At 39.3% G+C, this 19,829-nt stretch overlaps 2 protein-coding genes across 2 annotated transcripts; both read right to left on the bottom strand.

Moving 5' to 3' along the window:
* Positions 1 to 4,662: 4,662 nt before the first annotated feature.
* atp6v0a2a (ATPase H+ transporting V0 subunit a2a) lies at positions 4,663 to 16,401 on the bottom strand. Its single transcript, XM_084046779.1, has 20 exons — positions 15,785 to 16,401; positions 14,375 to 14,453; positions 14,044 to 14,141; positions 13,024 to 13,161; positions 12,532 to 12,629; positions 12,149 to 12,275; positions 11,970 to 12,052; positions 11,746 to 11,839; positions 11,401 to 11,613; positions 10,409 to 10,559; positions 10,101 to 10,240; positions 9,846 to 10,003; positions 9,077 to 9,167; positions 8,863 to 8,981; positions 8,537 to 8,747; positions 7,756 to 7,875; positions 7,250 to 7,366; positions 6,502 to 6,619; positions 6,240 to 6,411; positions 4,663 to 5,764 (listed from the first exon to the last, which is right to left on the bottom strand). Exons 1-20 carry the CDS (start codon positions 15,893 to 15,895, stop codon positions 5,662 to 5,664), a joined length of 2,541 nt encoding a protein of 846 aa, XP_083902905.1. The 5' UTR covers positions 15,896 to 16,401; the 3' UTR covers positions 4,663 to 5,661.
* A 1,177-nt stretch (positions 16,402 to 17,578) lies between these two features.
* nfkbil1 (nuclear factor of kappa light polypeptide gene enhancer in B-cells inhibitor-like 1) lies at positions 17,579 to 19,829 on the bottom strand. The gene is made up of 4 exons (XM_084046197.1): positions 19,070 to 19,829; positions 18,663 to 18,775; positions 18,417 to 18,531; positions 17,579 to 18,304 (listed from the first exon to the last, which is right to left on the bottom strand). Exons 1-4 carry the CDS (start codon positions 19,341 to 19,343, stop codon positions 17,718 to 17,720), a joined length of 1,089 nt encoding a protein of 362 aa, XP_083902323.1. The 5' UTR covers positions 19,344 to 19,829; the 3' UTR covers positions 17,579 to 17,717.

The following is a 19,829-nucleotide window of genomic DNA, read 5'->3' as shown; positions in this document are numbered from 1 at the left end:
AGGAAAGCATATAAACGTGCTGTGCTTATTGCCTTCAGTCTGAGACATATGACTCATCACTGAATGACTGAAGATAGAGATAGAGTGGTCACCAATAGGGAGGAAGAGAGGGAATGTAGAAATGATCAAAGAGTCACTTTCTTAACCACATGGGCCCTAGCGTCCCTTTTCTGGACACGTCATAGGCAAACATTCTGCAAAAGCAGGTGAAAAGGCAGCAGATCTACAGCGTTGTGAGCTTGTAGATCAGCTATTTTTGCTATTTGGTGTACAACTAATGTAGAGGGTTTAAATAGTCTGCTCCACAACAGTAGCTGCACTGTTTCTTGAGTTATTTTCTTATCTAAATAGGATTTTAAACTCACATTATGCAGTGAGAGTTTACAAATCTATTAATTTGCCTGTAGGCACGAAAAACGGGGTGACAGTTAAAATGTATTATTTTTGTTACAACTGGATGAGCTGCAATGGCTGCAGCAAATTAACACAAATTAGACAAAGAAAGGCATTAACATTCAAAATTGTTTTGAAAATCCAATTGTCAATTTAAATATACCAGTGATTAAACATAGCATGACCAAATAAGATACATGTAGAACGTGTTAAATGTGTTAAAACCCTGCTTAGTGTCTTAACCACTTTAACTTTTAGAAAATAGCAGATCTACAAGCTCACAACTCATCACGATGCAAAGCGTTGTAAGTTTGTAGATCAGCTATTTAAGTGGTAAATGTTAACTTGAATCCCTAAAGAGTCAATGATTAAAGCCACCCAAAGAAACAAAACAAACAAATACTGATGGGTACATGACACCTTCTACAATCTCATTGCCTATAGATAAGCAGTCAGAATAAAAGAAAGCTTTCTTTGCACATGATTTCAGATGAATGCCTTAAATTCTAATTGTCATTGAGAGTATTAGGAGCACTAAGCACTCAAGAGACACACCCCTTTTAGAAATAGACACTGTAGTAGCTGGCCCACAATTCCCAAAGCGGGTCAGATGAGATGCAGACCCATTTGTGTTCTGAGGTTCTGAAATAACCTGCTTTTTTAATTAAGAGAGCCATGTTACTCACCTTAAGAAAAACCTGCAGGTTGTTTTTGAGAGATGTCTTATTAGCTTAACACTATATATTGTGTAATATCTTTACATAGATTTAACCTCATGAAGGTTCACACCGTAACAGTTACAAATTCCAACATCTGAAGCTTACTTTTCATTTTTTTCACAGTATAACTGCAGGTAATAAAGAGGTTACTTACCATGGGAAACTAGTTGAGAATAATGCCCTCATTGCTCCCTATTGTCTTTACAATGTGGATGGAGATAGGTGTGTAGCTATAGCTACACTTCCTCTTTTTCATTCACCTTGCCCCTCTCTCTCTCTCTCTCTCTCTCTCTCTCTCTCAGAATAGGAGGAGTCTAAAGGAAGGTCATTTCATTCAGCTCTAACTGTCGTCATACTGGGGGAAAAAGGGAGGGAGACAGAAAAACAGTGTTGGGCGGGAGGGAGCTTGCCTTCAAGTAAGGATGTTCATAAGATGCATGACTGATTTACTGTAGGTCTCTGGGTATGTAAAGGAAAAAGACACAATGTACAGTATATGTACACTGCTACTAGCAGACCCATTGCATCAGAGTTGTCAAGACAATCCAAACAGAAAATTGGACAAACTAGAAGACAAAATATGGTGAACATGAATGAGCCAGTTGAGCCTTTGTGATATTAAAGACACGCAAATAAGGGGATAGCTGAGTAGATCATTATAGTGAGGGTAATAAGAGAGAGATTCAGTAAATAAACATGAAAACATACAGATTGAATTCAATTTAGAGAGAAACAGGAAATGATATATATATTTGAGCATAATAATTGTATTTGCTGGCATTTCTTGCAACCTTTATCCAACACAAAATTTGTAAAATAGAATTAGAGCCTCATACTGACAACAATTTAGGCCTACATAAATAGTTTTAACCAATCATCACCAAGATGCTATACACAATATCAAGTCTTATTACTGTCAATCACAAAGATATTGTAGTATCAAAATATGGTGAACATGAATGAGCCTGCGTGATATCAAAGAAACTCAAGTAAAAATAGACAATGGATAGCTGGATAGAGCATAATAGCGAGGGAAATAAGAAAGAGAAGCGGAGCATCTGACAAGCCGATTGTAGAAGAATGAAAAGAGGGGCATATACTGACATAATCTAACAAATAAAAACAAATACATTATTAAGGCTATATCCAGACCTGCCAACCCTTCTGCTTTCACTCACCAGGAGAAAAACTCTCTTCTCTCTCTGAGAGAATGGGAATATTACTCTTTTACTGTCGCTTTATGTCTGGATAAACTCCAGTCCAATGCAATTTTAAAGAGATAGTCATTTTTAAGTAATTAGGCTAGTGGTTATTATTAAATATGGCTATTTTATTGCTACTTTTAACTTTTTTAATGGATCCTATGTAAGTAAAGGCTGATAAAAGTGTAAAAACACAAAATCCACCAGAAAACTGAAAATTAAATGTCCTGGGGGGGGGGGGGGACGCCCACGTGGTCAAGAGCTCCTTTTTTCGGACGGTCTGAGGTTGGCAGGTATGCATATCAGAAACACATGAGTATTATATACATTTTGAATAAAACACCTCTGCACACAGAACCCATTGAACCTCTGTATATAGATTTGTGGAACACTACCACCCTCTTGTGGTCTATTGGGGAGCTACACCAATCACCTTGGAGAAGAAAAAGGTTCTCTACAATAATGCACATCTTACCTTAACATAGTGATCATGATTTAAGGGACAACTCCATCAACCTGAACAGACCATGTCACACCAACATTTCGCTGCTTGTACCTGTATGAGTGAGTGACAAACCTCTTGATTTCAATGAAAATCAGACATAACAACACAGTGTGTTGTGTTCTGTTTTGAGACCTTGCTCTCTTGCATTGGGAAATCATCTGTAACCTGTGTGAAACAGTACAATTGATCGGCAAACAAATCCATTAAAGCACCAAAACTGCTGGATGTGACGGAGTAAGAGAAGCCTACAGTATCTACAGTTTGGTAGAGTTGAGAAACATTAGTTGGCAACCAAATTCGAATTAGTTCATCCATGAGTCCAAGTGAACGTTAGATGTAATAGAATTCCCTCCAGCTAGGCGTTCCCGAGATATCTGTTCCTGAGAATGGGACGGCTGTGAGGTGACAGTGACCTTGGACCACAAATGCAATCAAACCTAGCATCTCTCTAAACAGCACGTATGCTCACAAATTACACAAACCATGGCATGACCCCATCACTTTTAACAACCACGCAGGCGTGCCGACAACAAGGCCATGAGGCTCATGATGAGCACCCTGCTAGGCCAGTGGTTCTCAACCTGTGGGTCGGGACCCCAGGGGGATCCCCACATGATTTTGGCGGGGTCCCCAGATGACAGTGAAGTGACAATTTAAGGACTTTTAAGACATTTTTAATAAAAATGTTATCAACAACCTAAACTATAAAAACTGGTCACAAATCAGCTATTTTCACAATATGTATCTGAGTCAAACTAAATCTAATGCCTTCAATTCCAAGTGCTTCTCAGGGTGGTCATTGGTATCAAAATGAAAATAGCAGATCTACAAGCTCACAATGTGTCGCATCATGAAGGCATTGTGAGCTTGTAGATCGGCTATTTTCAAATGGACGAAATGTACATTGGGCTCAACGCTCAAGTAGTTAATGTATGTTTTGTAATGATAATCAAAATCTACAAAGAGTAACTTAAGTTTTCACATAACTGTAGTGGAGTAAAACTACAATATTTGCCTCTGATATTTAGTGGAGCAGAAGTAAAAGTACAGAAAATTAGACAAACGACGATGGACAGACTAGGTTATCACTTGTTTCAAAATTCATAGTACTTCACAATGACAAGCATGTTAGACTAGCCATCTTGTGTGTGCCATCTTCTTCAAATTATTGAATTGACATTGTGAACTAGTCCTACCCGATAACAAGGTCTACATTTCTCAATGGTAGATTCGGTTAACCACCTCCAACCACTGCAAATGTACTGGTTAATATTGTATTAGCATACTCTACCATACCCTTTGGTTAAAATAAGGTTTTATGGTTTGTAGTTAATGTGGTCAGTAGCGACATTTGTTATATTGTTATACCTGGATGGCATTTTTTGGAGGGCAATACTAGCATTATTTCTGTTGCAAAGTTTAAACGTAGTAGTAAAGATGTTAACGTACTTAAATACTGAGATGTGTGTGTGTGTGTGTGTGTGTGTATGCGCGTGCGCGTGTGTGTTTTTAATATATTATCAGGCATGTGTAAAATAGGGTCAATGTTTTTTTTAATTATATATTTGTGCCACCAATCTCCTATTTTGATGTCTAACCGTAGTAGACCAGTGTATAGTACTGTATATCCCATGTTTGTTCGTTTGTTTGTGTGTTCACATCGCATTGGTCAAAAAAGTCCAGCCATTATGAATCTTTCCTTTATTCTTTTCTTTTCCCCACCTGTGTAGCTTAGTTTTATTGCTGACAGCAAGTGTCTCAGTCAGTAAACATGAAAACATACTGTAGATTATTTAATTAGATTTAGAGGGAAACAGGAAATAAGATATATCTTTGAGCATAAACATTTTATTTGCTGGCATTTCTTGCAACCTTTATCCAACACAAAAATGGTAAAATAGGATTAGAGCCTTATACTGACAACAATTTAGGCCTAAATAATTATAATTTAACCAATCATCACCAAAATATGCTAAAAGCAGTATCATGTCTGAAGAAAGAACTATGGCATCTTGACTTTTTCAGGAACATTTCCCTATTTATTGCAGGGGAGGTTCTTTTTTAAATAAGCATTAAATTAAAGTAAACAGCTAACAATTGAAGATTATTTTCATTTGGCATCATCACAGTCATTGCTGAAATTTCTGATTTATTTTCTCTTGTACAATCATTTCTACATTGTTCTTTGAAAAGTGCGTTGTGACAGTATTTTTCACTAAAAGGTTGTTGTGATGTCTTTTTTCTCTTTCCTTAATATTAGTAACAACATTTATCAGAGGAACTTTGATGATCTTTGCCAACAAGTATCTTCATCACATAAATAAGCAGCATTGAATAACTTCACAACCCCTCAGCTGTTCACTTGTCATCAGGAGCTAATCTATATGGCACTCAAAATCAGGAAGCGTGATATGAAGTGTACTGTTGTAACATATTTGTATTGCCCCGAACATATGTTAATTGGAAATATTAAGTAATAAATATTACAAAAACTATTTTACACAGCACAAAGCAAATCAAATGTTAGAATTTGCCCAATTATGGATTAACCAATAGTGTATAGCATATACTGTACCTACAAAATGAGATAATTCATAGATTAAGAATTTTGAACCCCAGTGTTTTCAGAGGTTTGCTGGATACGGTGGCAATCATGTAAGGCAGTCAGTGCAGCCAATAATATATAGTTTAAACATTGTCATGGTGGAAAAACATTGCTATAATAATGAGTTTTTATCTGTTGTCATTATCACAGTGTGCATTGCTCAAACCTTCAGCATCCTTCTTAATTTATAAAAGTCATCAATTTCCCACGCACGTTCAGTACAGCTGAGTCCCTTTGTTACAGTAAGCCATCTTGCTCAAATACGGAGGGCAGCAGGGAGAAGTCGAAGGGGACAAACTTGACACCTGTCCCATGGTAGAATTTGTTCTGGAACTCCACCCTGAAATTTACATTTTTCCTTTTTAGCAATTCACTGTACACAAGCTTGTTAACTACTTAAGCCCTATTCTTTGTCATACGTCGAATAGCGAAAACAACATATCACAATTGCGACGCGTTGTGAGCTTGCCGATGTGCTGTTTTTACATTTTCACAAAAGAAAAGCAAAAAGTAAAATTAAAAAACATTTAGCCTGTAATGATGTGAAAAAGGTCCCATCCTATCCTGCTGGGCTGGGTGCTGGATCAAAAAATTCAACATGAAGTAAGTAAGTAAGGTCTGAGGAAGCGCCTCCCGGCTCGAAACGTTACCACCAATAAAGCAAAAACCCACAATGGGAGCAGCATTCTGGTCTGTATTGCCTATAATGATGTGTCCATAATTGGGACGCCAGGTTGAAAGTTGTTAATAAACCTACACTAACTTGTAGAGGTGAAACCTGACTTTCAGTTTCATGGACATGAGGCGGTACTCACCAGTGGAGGCGGAGAGCATGGAGAAAGGCTGACAGGCCCTCCATGACTAGTAGGATGGACACGGTAAGAGTAGCAAAGAGGCCGAATACAGGCACCAAGAATAACACTCCTATTCTGGTACTGATCCTCAGACCCAGGCGCATCACCATGGACCACAAAACCTCAGACAGCTCTAAAAAACAAAACAACAGCACACAACAACAAATTACTACCGTAGCAGAGTAGGGTGTGGAAATATCTACACTGTTGACAATGCACTTACGGGCATGGGCCAAGCTGAGGGCCCAGAGACGCAGATAGGACGCAGTGTTGGAGATACAGCCCAAGCAGTACTCAATGGTGTGGATGGACTGGTGCAGGAGAACATCTGCAAAGTCAAACTGCAACACAGACAAAAGCATATAGACACTGAGTGAAAATTACTGGGAAAAAAAAGGTATATCTACATCACACATGGAAACATAAGTTGAGATGGTCAAAGGGCCGGACCCGGCCCTTTGACTCAGGGCCCGTAAAGCCCTCAAAGAAAAGCAAAATGACCCCCCGGAAAAATCTATATTCTAAAAGGTTATGTTAATGTTGTTTTGAGGGAAATTACTCTACTCCAATTTATAGTACCGTAATACATATTTACCATTTGAGTGCATACAGTACCTGTGTTCCATATTCCATTGGTATGTACTCATATGTTAAATGGTGATAATGTAACGGTGAAACAGTCTGCATTGGGTCCATATTTAAAACATAATGCAATGGGAATAATAATAATACATAATAATAATAATAATAGTAATAAACGTCAACGTTTTGTAGACCCTATTGTAAAGTAGTCTGACATGTCTACCAAATGCCTGCCACGTCCAATGTGTGGCCCTTCGCTCCCTTTATCAAAGTCAGTATGGCCCTCTGGAAACAAATACTTGCCCATCGGGCTAATTCAGTATTAAGGGCTAAGATGTGATTTGACTTAAATAAAATATTTGGCATAGATAGAAAGAAAAATGCCTGACCTCTTTGGGCATGGTTTCTCTGCCGCTCTCATCATCAAGTCCCTCTTCTTCATCTTCTTCATAGGATGGTACTGTAGAATTGTCATCTTCACTCACACGTCTTACCCTCTCATAACCCTGAGTTAAGACAATAGCTTTAATAATCACGTGATTACTGCACATTGAGTAACTCAAAACATGCCACAGGCATGTCACATATGTGTGACTAAGGCTTTATGCATGCATTGCAATGTGATGCATTGTGTTTTCGGCGAGTGACACCATCGTGCATCAATGCATAAATCAGGCTTCAGTGTCCGAATGTCCAGACTGAGACACATCTTTAGAAATCAGATTCCATTTTCAACAACCTAGGAATGTGGTTCAAATCTGTTTCAAAAGATCTGTTTCCATGTGTTTTTTGCTGTTCAGACTTGATCAAACCAATCTGATTCCAGTCTGGAAAGGCCAAAATCGGAGATAGAGGGGAAGAAATCTGAACATAGCCCATGTATTAACAAACTCACTCTGCGTCTGCGTAGGCCTTTGCCTCCACGGTACAACCAGTAGAGATACAGAGGCTTTCCTAACAACAGCACAGGAACAGACAGCATAGCTACCACCACTAGAAAGATCTGCAGTCCAGTCTGGGGAGTCAAAACACACACACACACACACATACACATACACACACACACACACACACACACACACACACACACACACACACACACACACACACACACACACACACACACACACACACACACACACACACACACACACACACACACACACACACACACACACACACACACACACACACACAGTGATCAAATGTATGCCATGTTGATAACTAATTAAAGGGGAAAAAGGCAACACTCAGCCACTAGATTGGCGCATTCTCTCTGTTGCATAAGATTTCTTACTTCCTTAATTCCCTGACTCACATCTGTAAGGAACAACTATGCAGATGTGACGCCTCCAAATATTTGTTTAGGGTGAAAAAGTACCTTTCCCAACGAATTGATTGATTGATTGATTGATTGAATACTTTATTAACACGTTTGTTAACAGTACATGTAGTACAGTCAAAAGATATGCTATAAGAATAACACAAAAAGCCTCCGTTGTGGTCCGAAAACGGGAGCACATGGATAAAGGCGGCCATCAGCTTACAAAGGTAAACAAAACCGATCATTTTGGACCAGACCCTTTAAAAAAAAGGATGACTACATAAAAATGTTATCGGTATGACCTTTCATATTTGACATGGTATGTATCCTCAACAGTCAATTCAACACAAACCTGTCCTGGATAGAGTGGAGTAACATCTGCTCCCTGCATTAGGAACATGTTGATGAAGTGGATGAGGATGCTAGGGGCCAGCCGGGAGTCACGTGCGCCAAATGCTACCCACTTGTACAGAATCATGCAGACCAGGTAGCCAAAGAGACACAGCAGGAAAAGCAGCTCAGGAAGAAATAGCAGGTAGACATTAAACTTCTGCCGGAAATGCCTAGAGGGAGAGAACACATGTAGTAACCTGTCTACTGGACTTCGTGAATCCGTAGACGGGTCTACTATAACACTATCATGAATTCATTCATTCATTCATTCATTCATTCACTCACAGGTGATTGAAGACACTTAGCACCACTCCAAAGCTCATGTGTATGACACCAATTATGACAGACATCTTCATCTTGTACGAGTTGAGGAAGGACAAGCGATTCACTGCCATGTTCCATATCTGTCAGAAAATTGGAAACACACAACAACATTATAATTCACAAAAAAATACAGCACCAGACACTAATTCTATTGTTAATATCTGGGTATACTCACAGGATCAATGCCAAATGGGTAGGGTCCATTGAACACACCACTGACATTGGGGTCAAGAGTGAGCAATGCATTTGTTTGGAGGGTTTCATTTCTGCAATATAACACGAAAGTATTAATGTAATTAGCGAAGATTTTGGAACATATATAAATACAAGATACAACATAAAGGACCTGACAACTTAAAGCAAAGTATTGACTATGACTCATGGTATACACATTACATTACTGCTGACTATCTTCCAATGCCTATCGTAGCTGGAGTTTTTGAGGAAGCCAATGGTTTCAATTCATTTCAGTATGAAATTAAAATCAACTTGCATAGTATTGAAACTCGCTTGAGACAGGTAATACAACATACATTTTTGTTGCCTTTATTTTATGTCAAAGTTTTGACATCATTTAATGCAGCTTAAAGTGCAGATTTCAAAAGTGTTTCTAAATGTGTCTCTAAAGAAAAGATCGTTTTAGAAACGAAATTCAAATGTTCATGACTTTGTCACGTGGACATAAATATCAGCCAGAGGAACTGAGAATTGTAAAGAGAGCTTATCACCTGATAGCATGAATAAAAACAAGTCAGGGAGTCAGGTCAATCAAAAATTACAACAATAACAAAAACTACAGTATGCTTTGAAAAATGGTCAGCTGTATACTGTGTACGGTACTGTAACACAATGGGATAAATATTCCAGACCACTTTTATTGTCCTATAACATGCATAATTGCTTTGCATGTCTGAGCATGTTTCTATTGAATAGACTATACTCACGTCCATTGCTGGTTTATGAACATAGCCCTGACACTCCAACCAGAGCCAAATATGTTGAGGGACTTTGAAAAACAGTCGTTGTAGATCAGCCCAGTGTACACAGAGAAGAGCCCCATCATCAGGATGATATAACGTCCCTCGAAGAACATGATCCAAATCTTAACCCAGATACAGTAGAATGTTGTCATTCCAGGGAATAATAAATAATAAAAAATCATGTCATCATGATCATACAAATGACCACAGATCTTCTACCTCGTTACTGGATCTTTTTTTTCTGTGTCCCTTCTCTGTCAGCACCATATACAGGCCAAAGAGAGCCATGACCAGCCCATGTCCCAGATCCCCAAACATAACAGCAAACAGGAAAGGGAATGTGATGATGGTGTACGGAGCTGCCAATATGAGAAAAAGGATTAAACACACTTGTATCTAAGCTATCGCAAACCTGCAGTAAAACCAAAAACATATGAAAAACGTCTGGGCCCCTTGAGGAGATTGGAGACATCGGGTACATAAGACCATCAAATTGTATATATACGGGGACATGCATCTGTTCATACCTGGGCTGGCCTCCCTGTAGTCTCCAACCCCATATGCCTCCACGATGCTCTGGAAGCCAGAAGTGAATTTGTTGGTTCTCAACAAGGTGGGCGGAGTGTCATTACTAGGGATCCGGTTCACAAAGGACGGTACAGTTGCCTCACCTTTTCTCTGAAAAGGTAGGAACAAAAATGATAAGGATGAATAACTCATATCATCAATGTCATGTCATCAATAACTATTATCATGTTTAAAAAAAATAAAGAAAATGAAAATAATTGTAATATGTTTTCAAAAACAGCAAAAATAGCCAATCTACAAGCTCACAATGTGTCGTGATGCGAGGGGTTGTGAGCTTGTAGATTGACTATTTTTGGGCACCGTTTCAGCCCAAGCCGAGCCAAACTGACTTCCATTGTAAAAGTACAGTTCAAGAAGAAAGAAACGAGTGGAGCTCATGACTGGAATTTCATCATTGACGACATTTTTTTTTAGGGGCAAGGCAACCTGATCTTTGGTTTTGGAAATGTTTTGAGGTCACCAAGGTCAAATGCCATTGCAGCAAGGCCATCAAATAAAACTATAGTTGTAAGTCCAAGGAAATTATGAATTTAAATTACTTAATGGGTAAGGATGATTTTATTTAAAATTCAGAGTATGAGATAAATACAAACATGCATACATACATACATAAACAAAGAGCTGTTTATTTCCCAAAATACGGGGGCACAGTGACCATGAAATTCCTGCAGTGGTACATGTTATCTCCATTTTTCACATAATTGAAACAATGTACTAAACCCTTTTGCACAAACCTCAAGGCAGTTTAGATTAGCTCCGGACAGACAGACAGACAGACAGACAGACAGACAGACCAAAAAAAAAAAGACACACACACACAGACACACACACACACACACACACACACACACACACCTCTTATAGACAGTTTAACCTCTTGCAGAGCCATTTAGTCACAAAAAGTGGTTAATGAATGTTTTAGCAAACTCACCGAACCCTCCTCTAGTGCCCCGCGCAGGTTCGCCAGGTCATTAACAGGACACCATACTTCTGCTATTAGACACTTGTTGGTGACATCAAAGCTGCAGAGGTTGAGTATGTGATAAATAGCCTTCATCTTTTTCACCTGCACAACCCATGTAAAGGCTGACTCAGAGGCCTTCTGCAGCACCTGCTTTAAGTAGTCCTCTGTACGGTGCAGCACCTGGAGGAGGGAGCTTTTATTATACAACCATGTTTATATATGTCTGTATGGAGGAAGTATTGATTGCATGTTAAGAGTTTTCTGTAATGCACTTTTAGTACTATGGTAGTTTTAGGTTTATCAAAGTCCTACATTGTTAAGGTCTTGCATGCGTGTTCTTAGGCTATCCATCACATCCGCTCTCTCCTCGTCATTCTCGGGGTGAGGGTAAAGATGACAGTGGTAACTGAGGGATAACCAAGCACACAATGATGTGAAATATTATGAAACTATGGTATCGAGAGGGTGAAGTACATGAGGCATCTGATATTAATCATGTATTCTCAGATTAAGTTAGTGTATGCTAACAAACTTACCAGTCACAGATCTTTTGAACCTTTTGGCCAATCTGATCACCCCAGAATGAGATGAGAAACACAACGCTTGTGTTGATCTCACCCTAGAATAATAGATATGTTATTACTTATATACTACATTTCTGTGGATAGCATGTCTCATCATATCATGTCCATAATAGTTGTGTTAATCAACTCACAGTGTCCAAATCAGTGAGGTTCTCATCCATTTCGGCATAGCTGAGGATGGTGTAGCCTTTACAGACTCTCCACAGCATCCGCTCAAAGGCCTCCATCTTTACCCGCAGGATAAGTCCTGATACAAATCTATGGCCAAGAGAGTTCAACATGAGTCCAGATTCATATCATGGTTACGTCAGTGATGTCAGTAATCTTATATAGTGTAACATTCTCTGATACTATAAAGCCGAATTTATCCGAAGTTGCGCGGCAGTGTCACACACTCAAGGTCTACAAGCTCACAACACGTCTCAATGTGGCGCTTTGTGAGCTTGTAGATTGCCTATTTTGGTGGGCGACACGATGCGCAAACCAAATATAAATCAAGCATACTGTAACTCACCCCAGCTTGGCTCCTAGTCTTTGCATGCCAGTGCATCCAGTCACAGAGTCTGTCTCCATAGTGGGAAATTCTTCATACTGTGGACCAAGAGCCTCATGCTACAAATCAAAAGAAACACATTTGAATAATCAGATTTCTATCAAGTCTTTATGACAAGCATCTAACATATCCAAGTCTAAAACGGTGTAATTGACTTTAGCTTCTCTAGACTAGATACCATATGGCTATCTTCCACTCTTTTGAAAACCGTGTTCTATATGAATATAATAGCATAAATTAGGCTTAATACCTACACTGTGACTGTGCTATTAATTATCTACAGGATGCTTTCTATTACAACCTCATCTAGTAAAACAAATACGACACATGTTGCTGAGTCTCACCTGACATGAAAACAGATCAATCTGAGACCGGAGTATGGATTGTGTGTGACAGATGGTTGGTGTCAACTAGATGAACGGGCCTAAACTGTAGCTGTATAAACAAACTCACTCTTGAACGGCTGTGTACGAAGGTCCGTGTGATCTTCAACATGTGTGTGTACTCGGTGAGCTCCAACAGATTCCTCTGCAGCTTCTCCTTGTTCCTAGTCACCTCACTAAGCTCCATCTCAAGCCTCTGAAGCTGCTCCTGAAAATCACAGCAGATCCAACATAACCTTTTAGCCTCATACCTTACCAGTCGGATAACCTTTCTAAGCTGCTCTCTTGGCCGGTTGCTCTTGGAAAAGAGGTTGTAATCTCACTGATAATTTTACCTGATTAAATAAAGGATAAGGATGATGATGCTAACTTAAAGTTCCAACCCATAACTTGTTTTTGTGTGAATAAAGCATGATTTTAACCAATGTTTATGGTAGAGCACAATATAACTATTACCAGCTTGTGGCCTTGTGGTTAGAGTGTCCGCCCTGAGACAGGGAGGTTGCAGATACAAATTGACACTACTTGACACTCAGCATCAAGTGTTGGATTGGGGGTAAGTCCCTGTGACATACTGGCGTCATGTCCAGGGGGTATACTTGTACATCATGACTGGGGGATGTAGCCTACGGTACTTGTACATGAAGCTGCCTCACACTACAGAAACAGGATATAGGCTCCTGCCCCAGGAGTCACATGGCTCTGGAACTGTTGGTTCCCAAGGCTACTTATTTATTTACTACAATACTAACAAAACTGCTGCGGTGATTGGAGAGGTGGTCTCCCTGCTCTTCTATTGAGACATAACCTAGACATCCTGTGCTAGGGTATCACTACTGGTTGACAAGAGGTATTGCATGAAACTCAAATGAAAGAACTCAACTTCCCAAAAGAGCTCTCTGTTAAAGCTCAACAACAAAGGTTTACGGGGAAACCGAGATTGAATCCTTAGTCGGACATGAAAGTTATGGATTGCAGCTTTAACACTGCATGTGGTTGGTTATGGTAGTTCATATTTGGCCACATTTAAACCATATTATATCTTAGCATGTCATATGTACTCAAACAAAGGTAAACACAGACAATTTACCATGATCTCAAGGACTTGTTTGGGTGGTGGAGCAACTGGACTTTCATCATCTTCTGGAAAAGCTATATTAGCCTTGCGGATCTCTCTTAAGAGGTAGCCTTGGTCATAGAAAGAAATAATCAAAATCAAAATCCATCAAAGATCATCTTGTTATGATAGCTCAATTAAACATCAGAACAAGTTAGAATTATTAGGCTAAAAGATTAGTTTCACTATATCATAATCAGAGATGTGGTCAGTCTGTTGGCACTAGCAAAACTAGCCCATCAGCTATTCAATGTCCAGATGACCTTTCATCCAGATATATAGTGGTCCGTTCCAATTGTCTTACCCAGAATTCTCTCCATCTCCTCGCACCTTTTGATTTCGCTGACAAAGCGGCGCTGGAATGAGCTGACACTTGGGTTGAGCTGTAACCAGAGAAGCATTATAGTCACTGTGCAAATAAGAACATTCGCCAATAATACCTGATCGAGGTCATGAAAGGTGGCTGCATTCTTTAGCACTTTTGACAGCAGGCACTAAGTCAACTGTTGGTAAGTTAATGCCACCCACTGACATACTTCATTCAGCCGAACACGTCCCACACATGATTTTGTGTGATAGTTGCTGCTGTTCTTTTTTATTGAGTTCTTTATTGACATATTGCATGCACATCGCAAGTCTGCAGGTCTCTCTGGAGAATGAGACCTCAGACTTGAGATGATTGCCTGTCTAAATAAAGTAAATTAAAATGACGATTATTATTATTATTATTATTATTATTACCACAGGGTCATCCCTATATTCCCAGGGTCCTATGTTCCCATGTTAGGGTTAGAGTTGAGAGTTAGGGTTAACATTGGGCTGATGGTTACCACGTGCAAATAGCTACAGTTTTGGTAGTGTTCTACTTTTACCCTAGTGATATCTAAATGGAGTAGGCGGCCTATATTGGGACATTCAGGCATATTTAAGGCAGCTCTAATTAGCACGTACATGCATGCATTGCATGCAGAAACAAAGACTATAACCATTTATTTTGCTGCTTTAAAAATACAAGACAAAGAATTTTAAACAGACAGTTTATTGGGCTACACAGTAAAAATCCCCAGTGTTCATTTATCCATCAGTCACTCCAAATGTACAAATGTAAGAGTTCAGAGTTAAATGACCACTGCGAATTTCACTGTGTATTGGCAGTTAGTTCAGTTCAGTAGCCTATACTCAGTGCTGTAAAGTAATTAAGTACATTTACTCAAGTACTGTACTTAAGTACAAGTTTGAGGTGTTTTTACTTTACTGGAGTATTTTCCAATTCTCAGTATTTTTACTTCTACTCATCATCTCAGAGGCAAAAATTGTACTTTTACTCCACTACAATTTTTTGGGAAACTTCAATTACTAGTTACAGTATATTTTGATTATTATTACAAAACATACATCAACCCTATACATTTCGACAAATCTTTTGAAAATAGCAGATCTACAAGCTCACAATGCCTTGCAATATGATGCATTGTGAACTTGTAGATCTTGCTATTTTCAAAAGATTTGAAATTGGACATTCTGCATAATGAGTAGGCTATACTTTCTACTTTTGGTACTTTAAGTACATTTTGATATCAATACTTTTGCACCTTTACTCAAGTAAATGTTGTATTCCTTTTACTTGTAACAGAGTATTTCTACATTGCAGGATTGATACTTTTACTTAAGTAAAAAATGCCAGTACTTTTACCACCACTGCCTACATACTTACATCTCGGAACTCGACCAGTCCCATTTCTCCCAGCTCACTGATGCAGTCATATTCAGAGCCGGACTGCAGGAACAATTGCGCCAAGCACATCTCCTCACTTCGGAACACCATCTTATCTGTAGGCTATATCCACCTCCCCACCCGGCCTTAATTCGTCTAATATCCGTTAGACATCGAGCGATGTAACACTAATAAGAATATGCCATCATCATCATCACACTACACCAACCTCTTAACCAACTAACAATCCCGATGATGAATTAATGTCAGTAAATAAAGATGATTTTTCAAAGGATCGGTTGTGACATTGTCAGTCTAGACATGATCGCACTGTAAGCTTATGCTTTAAGCTCGCGTTCCTTCCAAGAAGACGTTTTAATCTCTACGGCATAAATAACGTGGAAACAAAGGCCGAAACCTCCTTAATGCACCTATTCCATCCAAAGAGCTCCACGCAAACCGTCATCCTGCTGCAGGCTATACCTTGAACACCTGTCACCGTATTGCAGAAAAGACTGTAACAACGCGATACTAACTGGTCGGTCAAAACTACATTAGAAACGGCTAAATGTTGTATAATAACTGAACGGTTTAGGCAATAAGGCAGATTCATCTAAAGTACGTTTAAAGGCGATAATCAGAAATAGGCTACGGCCTTTAGATTCGCACTGGGCTGCTACGTCGCCCCGGCAATTGACACAGATTGCGTCTTTGGGTTGCCAGATATTGCTCTATACGTAAATGAGTGCGCCTGACTCGTAGACCGACCTTTTGCCGTATAGGAGAAATGTTCCAGTTTTCCTTGTTTGAAATGTACAGCAATCAATAACTTCCTAGATCTTTACATTATATATATATTATATAATTATATTAATCGCCGGGGAAATCACACTAGCAGAACACTAGCAGAACCCACCCATGTCTTGGTGTCAATTTATTCATTCTTCTTCAAATACAAACTCAAGTGGCTATTCAAATATTCCTATAATGATTATCTCTTTTCTGGTACGAATTAGGTATACATTACCAAACTATAACCATCTGGGAAATATAAATGAATGCAATGTGTAGCATAATGAACAGCCTATAATATCTCATCACCAGCCTGCAAAAATATTTACATCAATCACACAAGATGTATACTATAGTAACATTCAGGTGAACACAATGTTAGAAGTTTTCTATATAATTCTGAATTTATATAATTCTGAAATTATTCTAGAAGTGGGTGGTAATATCAAACATGGCAACCGTTGCATCCACTAATATATTCTGTTCCATCGCTAAAACCAGGCCGACCATCTGCCCTTCCTTTGTGTGAGAGTTTATCTGATGTGATTTATTCACTGACTCACTGCTCAGCTGTTTTAAAGTAGCATATTTTATATATTGGTATAGCAGTTTTAAATATCCATGTATTTTAATGACACACTTTTGAAAAGCCTCATGCAATGACGGTGTCTTTAAATTGATGCTAGGTATTATATTCTCTTCAGTTAGTGCCATTACAGCCTTTGGAACTGAGATGAAGGATTTTCGTAAGCTTCAAAATAACTTTGAGGAAGGTGGGCTTCATAATAATACCATTTAAGAAAAGAGTAGATTTCAAAAATGTGTAGGAAAAAAACAGTAGGAAAATAAACTTCTGTGGAAATGATGTAAATAAGAAGCATAAACCTCTGCAAGCCTATACCATTTGCTTCCTCAAACTAAACAAAATAATCTCAAACAAAATAAGTGGTAAATAAATACATTAATGAACAGAAAGACAAAGCACAAACCACTCAGTTATAATTACATTATCAAGATACCAAGGATTTAATATATATCTTTACAGTTAAATGTGAACGTTTTCCACACATCGTTGGCATAATTGCCGATAAGGATGTCGTCAAAGGTCAAATAGTGGATTAGGCCAGATGTCGGTCTGACTCTACTTCAGACTCTGAGACAGTCTGTTCAGCTCCTGTGAAAGGGCAGTGACTGTGTCTAGAATCTTCTGCTTGTCATTTTCTGCCAGTCGGGCTCCACAGCGCTGGGCAAACCTATCTGGGTGCCACAGCGTCTGTTGCCGCTTGAGCACTTTCCGGAATACGGGCACATCCTTCCGGTTGGCACCATGCAACATCACATCCACCATTTCTTGCACTGTGCCTCGTGGGGCTGGCCATGGGATGTCACTATAGCTCAGCTTTGTGTTTTCTGCCGATGCACTGTTTTGGAAAGTAGCGGCGCATCTCTCCTCATAACGTTGCTTCTTGCCCCGTCGGGTCTCTTCCTCTTTACGTGCTGCACGAGACAGGTACTCTTCATGCTCCCTCTGCAGCTTCTCTGTCAGCTCCTTCCGGCTTCTCTCCTCCTCTTCTGCCTCCTTCGTACTTTTAGTCCTTTTCCATCCTGAAGCTGATGCTGCCAGTCTTTGAGCTTCAGCATGCTTTTCAGCAAAATACTCTCTTCTGATTTTATCAGCCCAGTCCCCGAAGTCCTCCTCATCGTCATCAACTGGAAGGAAATCATCATCTGCAAAACAAAGACCGCAAAATTAACACATATTCAGGATTTGGTTCAAAACAGCACTGTTTAGAAACATATTATTTAAATATATATATTTTTTAATGTATTTTCTACTTACCATCATACACCCCAAAGGTTTCAAAGAACTCATCTTCACACTCCCCAAAGAGCTTCTCCCTCCATTCCTTCTCTTGGTCTGAAGCAGGTGCAGCATTCCTACTAGTTGCAGCAGGCTATAATTACATGAACAATACATTATTAATATAAAATCTATGTATGTTTTTGTCTGGCAACCGTGTAATTCCAGACAAGTCCTCATAGTCTATATCATACATCAGTTTTAATTCATTTGAAACTGGGTTACCTTTTCATCTCTCATCCACAGTAAGAGGTCTTTCGGGGTAATTCCAGCATTATTACACATATCCATAGCTTCTGGGCAATTATTTCGTAAAGGCACAACCAGCTCATCATAGGCTTAAGAATGGAAAAGTAAAACAAAGTCACATTAAGGAGTATATAGCAATGGAATGTTGTGGGGTAGTTAAGAGCCAGCAAACTTTGAATTCCGGACTTTTACTTACTTTTACTTACTAACAGAGTATTTCTACATTGCAGACAGTATTGATATTTTTACTTAAGTCAGAAAACTTTTTCCACCACTGAACAAACTCCTACCTACCATACAGTTAGGTTAACATAACGTTTTAATCATTAAATAAGTTCACATCACACTCTGGATTGTACTGTGTAGTGTAGTAGTCCCTTCACCTCTTTTCCCATGTTTAAGTGCTCTGTTGGCTGCAAGGTGTAAAGGTGTATCTCCTTTCAGATCCTTCTGAAGGACGTCAGCTCCGTGCTTTAACAAAAGTCGAAGGACGGCGTCGTCACCCAGTTTACAGGCCAGGTGCAACGGGCTTCTCTGCTTTTTGTTGTGAGAGAAGTTGACGTCCAACTCTGAGTGTTTACGCAGGTACGACTTCAACTTCAACAGACTTCCCTCCTCTACGTATCTCACAACTCGCTTCTGTTTTCGAGAAGCCATTATTATAACACCAAAACGCTCGCCCCAAAACACAGTCGCCCCGGGACAAATCCGGCGGTATTCACCTGGTATTCCTGAACGTAATCTCAGTAGTAAACTATGCCTAAACCTAACCTTATTCCTAAACGTTACCTCGGTAAAACCGTGCCAAAACCTAAGCTTATTTCTAACCTTATCTTCAGTGACACAGATACAAGAATACAATAACCGCTGGTCCGCGAAAAAGATGGGGGCTAGCGTGTTTTGGGGTGAGGCTTCCGGTTACGATTATTAAACGCTAACTAGCAAACCAGGCCGAGAACCGAACAACTGTTTAATAGCCAACGACCTTGACAAAATAACCACCACTGGTACAAAATATAACCCAACTGAATTATAGCCAATGCTAAGTCCAGTGTATAGTTAATTAATAGAACCACGCGTCACTGTATTGGCAAATAAAGGAGAACAAAATACCAAAACATTAGCATTGGAACATCCACCCTG

Source organism: Gymnoscopelus microlampas (genome assembly GCF_963454915.1).
Source record: "Gymnoscopelus microlampas genome assembly, chromosome: 21".
Classification (NCBI taxonomy): domain Eukaryota; kingdom Metazoa; phylum Chordata; class Actinopteri; order Myctophiformes; family Myctophidae; genus Gymnoscopelus; species Gymnoscopelus microlampas.
Note: the sequence above shows the minus strand (reverse complement) of the source record. Positions and strands in the feature narration are given on the sequence as shown.

Excerpts from the sequence above, each read along its gene's own strand:
- atp6v0a2a (XM_084046779.1), bottom strand. The coding sequence starts at position 15,895 with ATGGTGTTCCGAAGTGAGGAGATGTGCTTGGCGCAATTGTTCCTGCAG. Across the intron at positions 10,004-10,100 it reads AAAAAAGATCCAGTAACGAG|ATTTGGATCATGTTCTTCGA; the intron begins GTAGAAGATCTG and ends ATCTGGGTTAAG. Across the intron at positions 9,168-9,845 it reads TTCATAAACCAGCAATGGAC|AAATGAAACCCTCCAAACAA; the intron begins GTGAGTATAGTC and ends GTTATATTGCAG.
- nfkbil1 (XM_084046197.1), bottom strand. The coding sequence starts at position 19,343 with ATGGCTTCTCGAAAACAGAAGCGAGTTGTGAGATACGTAGAGGAGGGA. Across the intron at positions 18,776-19,069 it reads ACTTAAACATGGGAAAAGAG|CCTATGATGAGCTGGTTGTG; the intron begins GTGAAGGGACTA and ends TCCATTCTTAAG. Across the intron at positions 18,305-18,416 it reads AACCTTTGGGGTGTATGATG|ATGATGATTTCCTTCCAGTT; the intron begins GTAAGTAGAAAA and ends TTTGTTTTGCAG.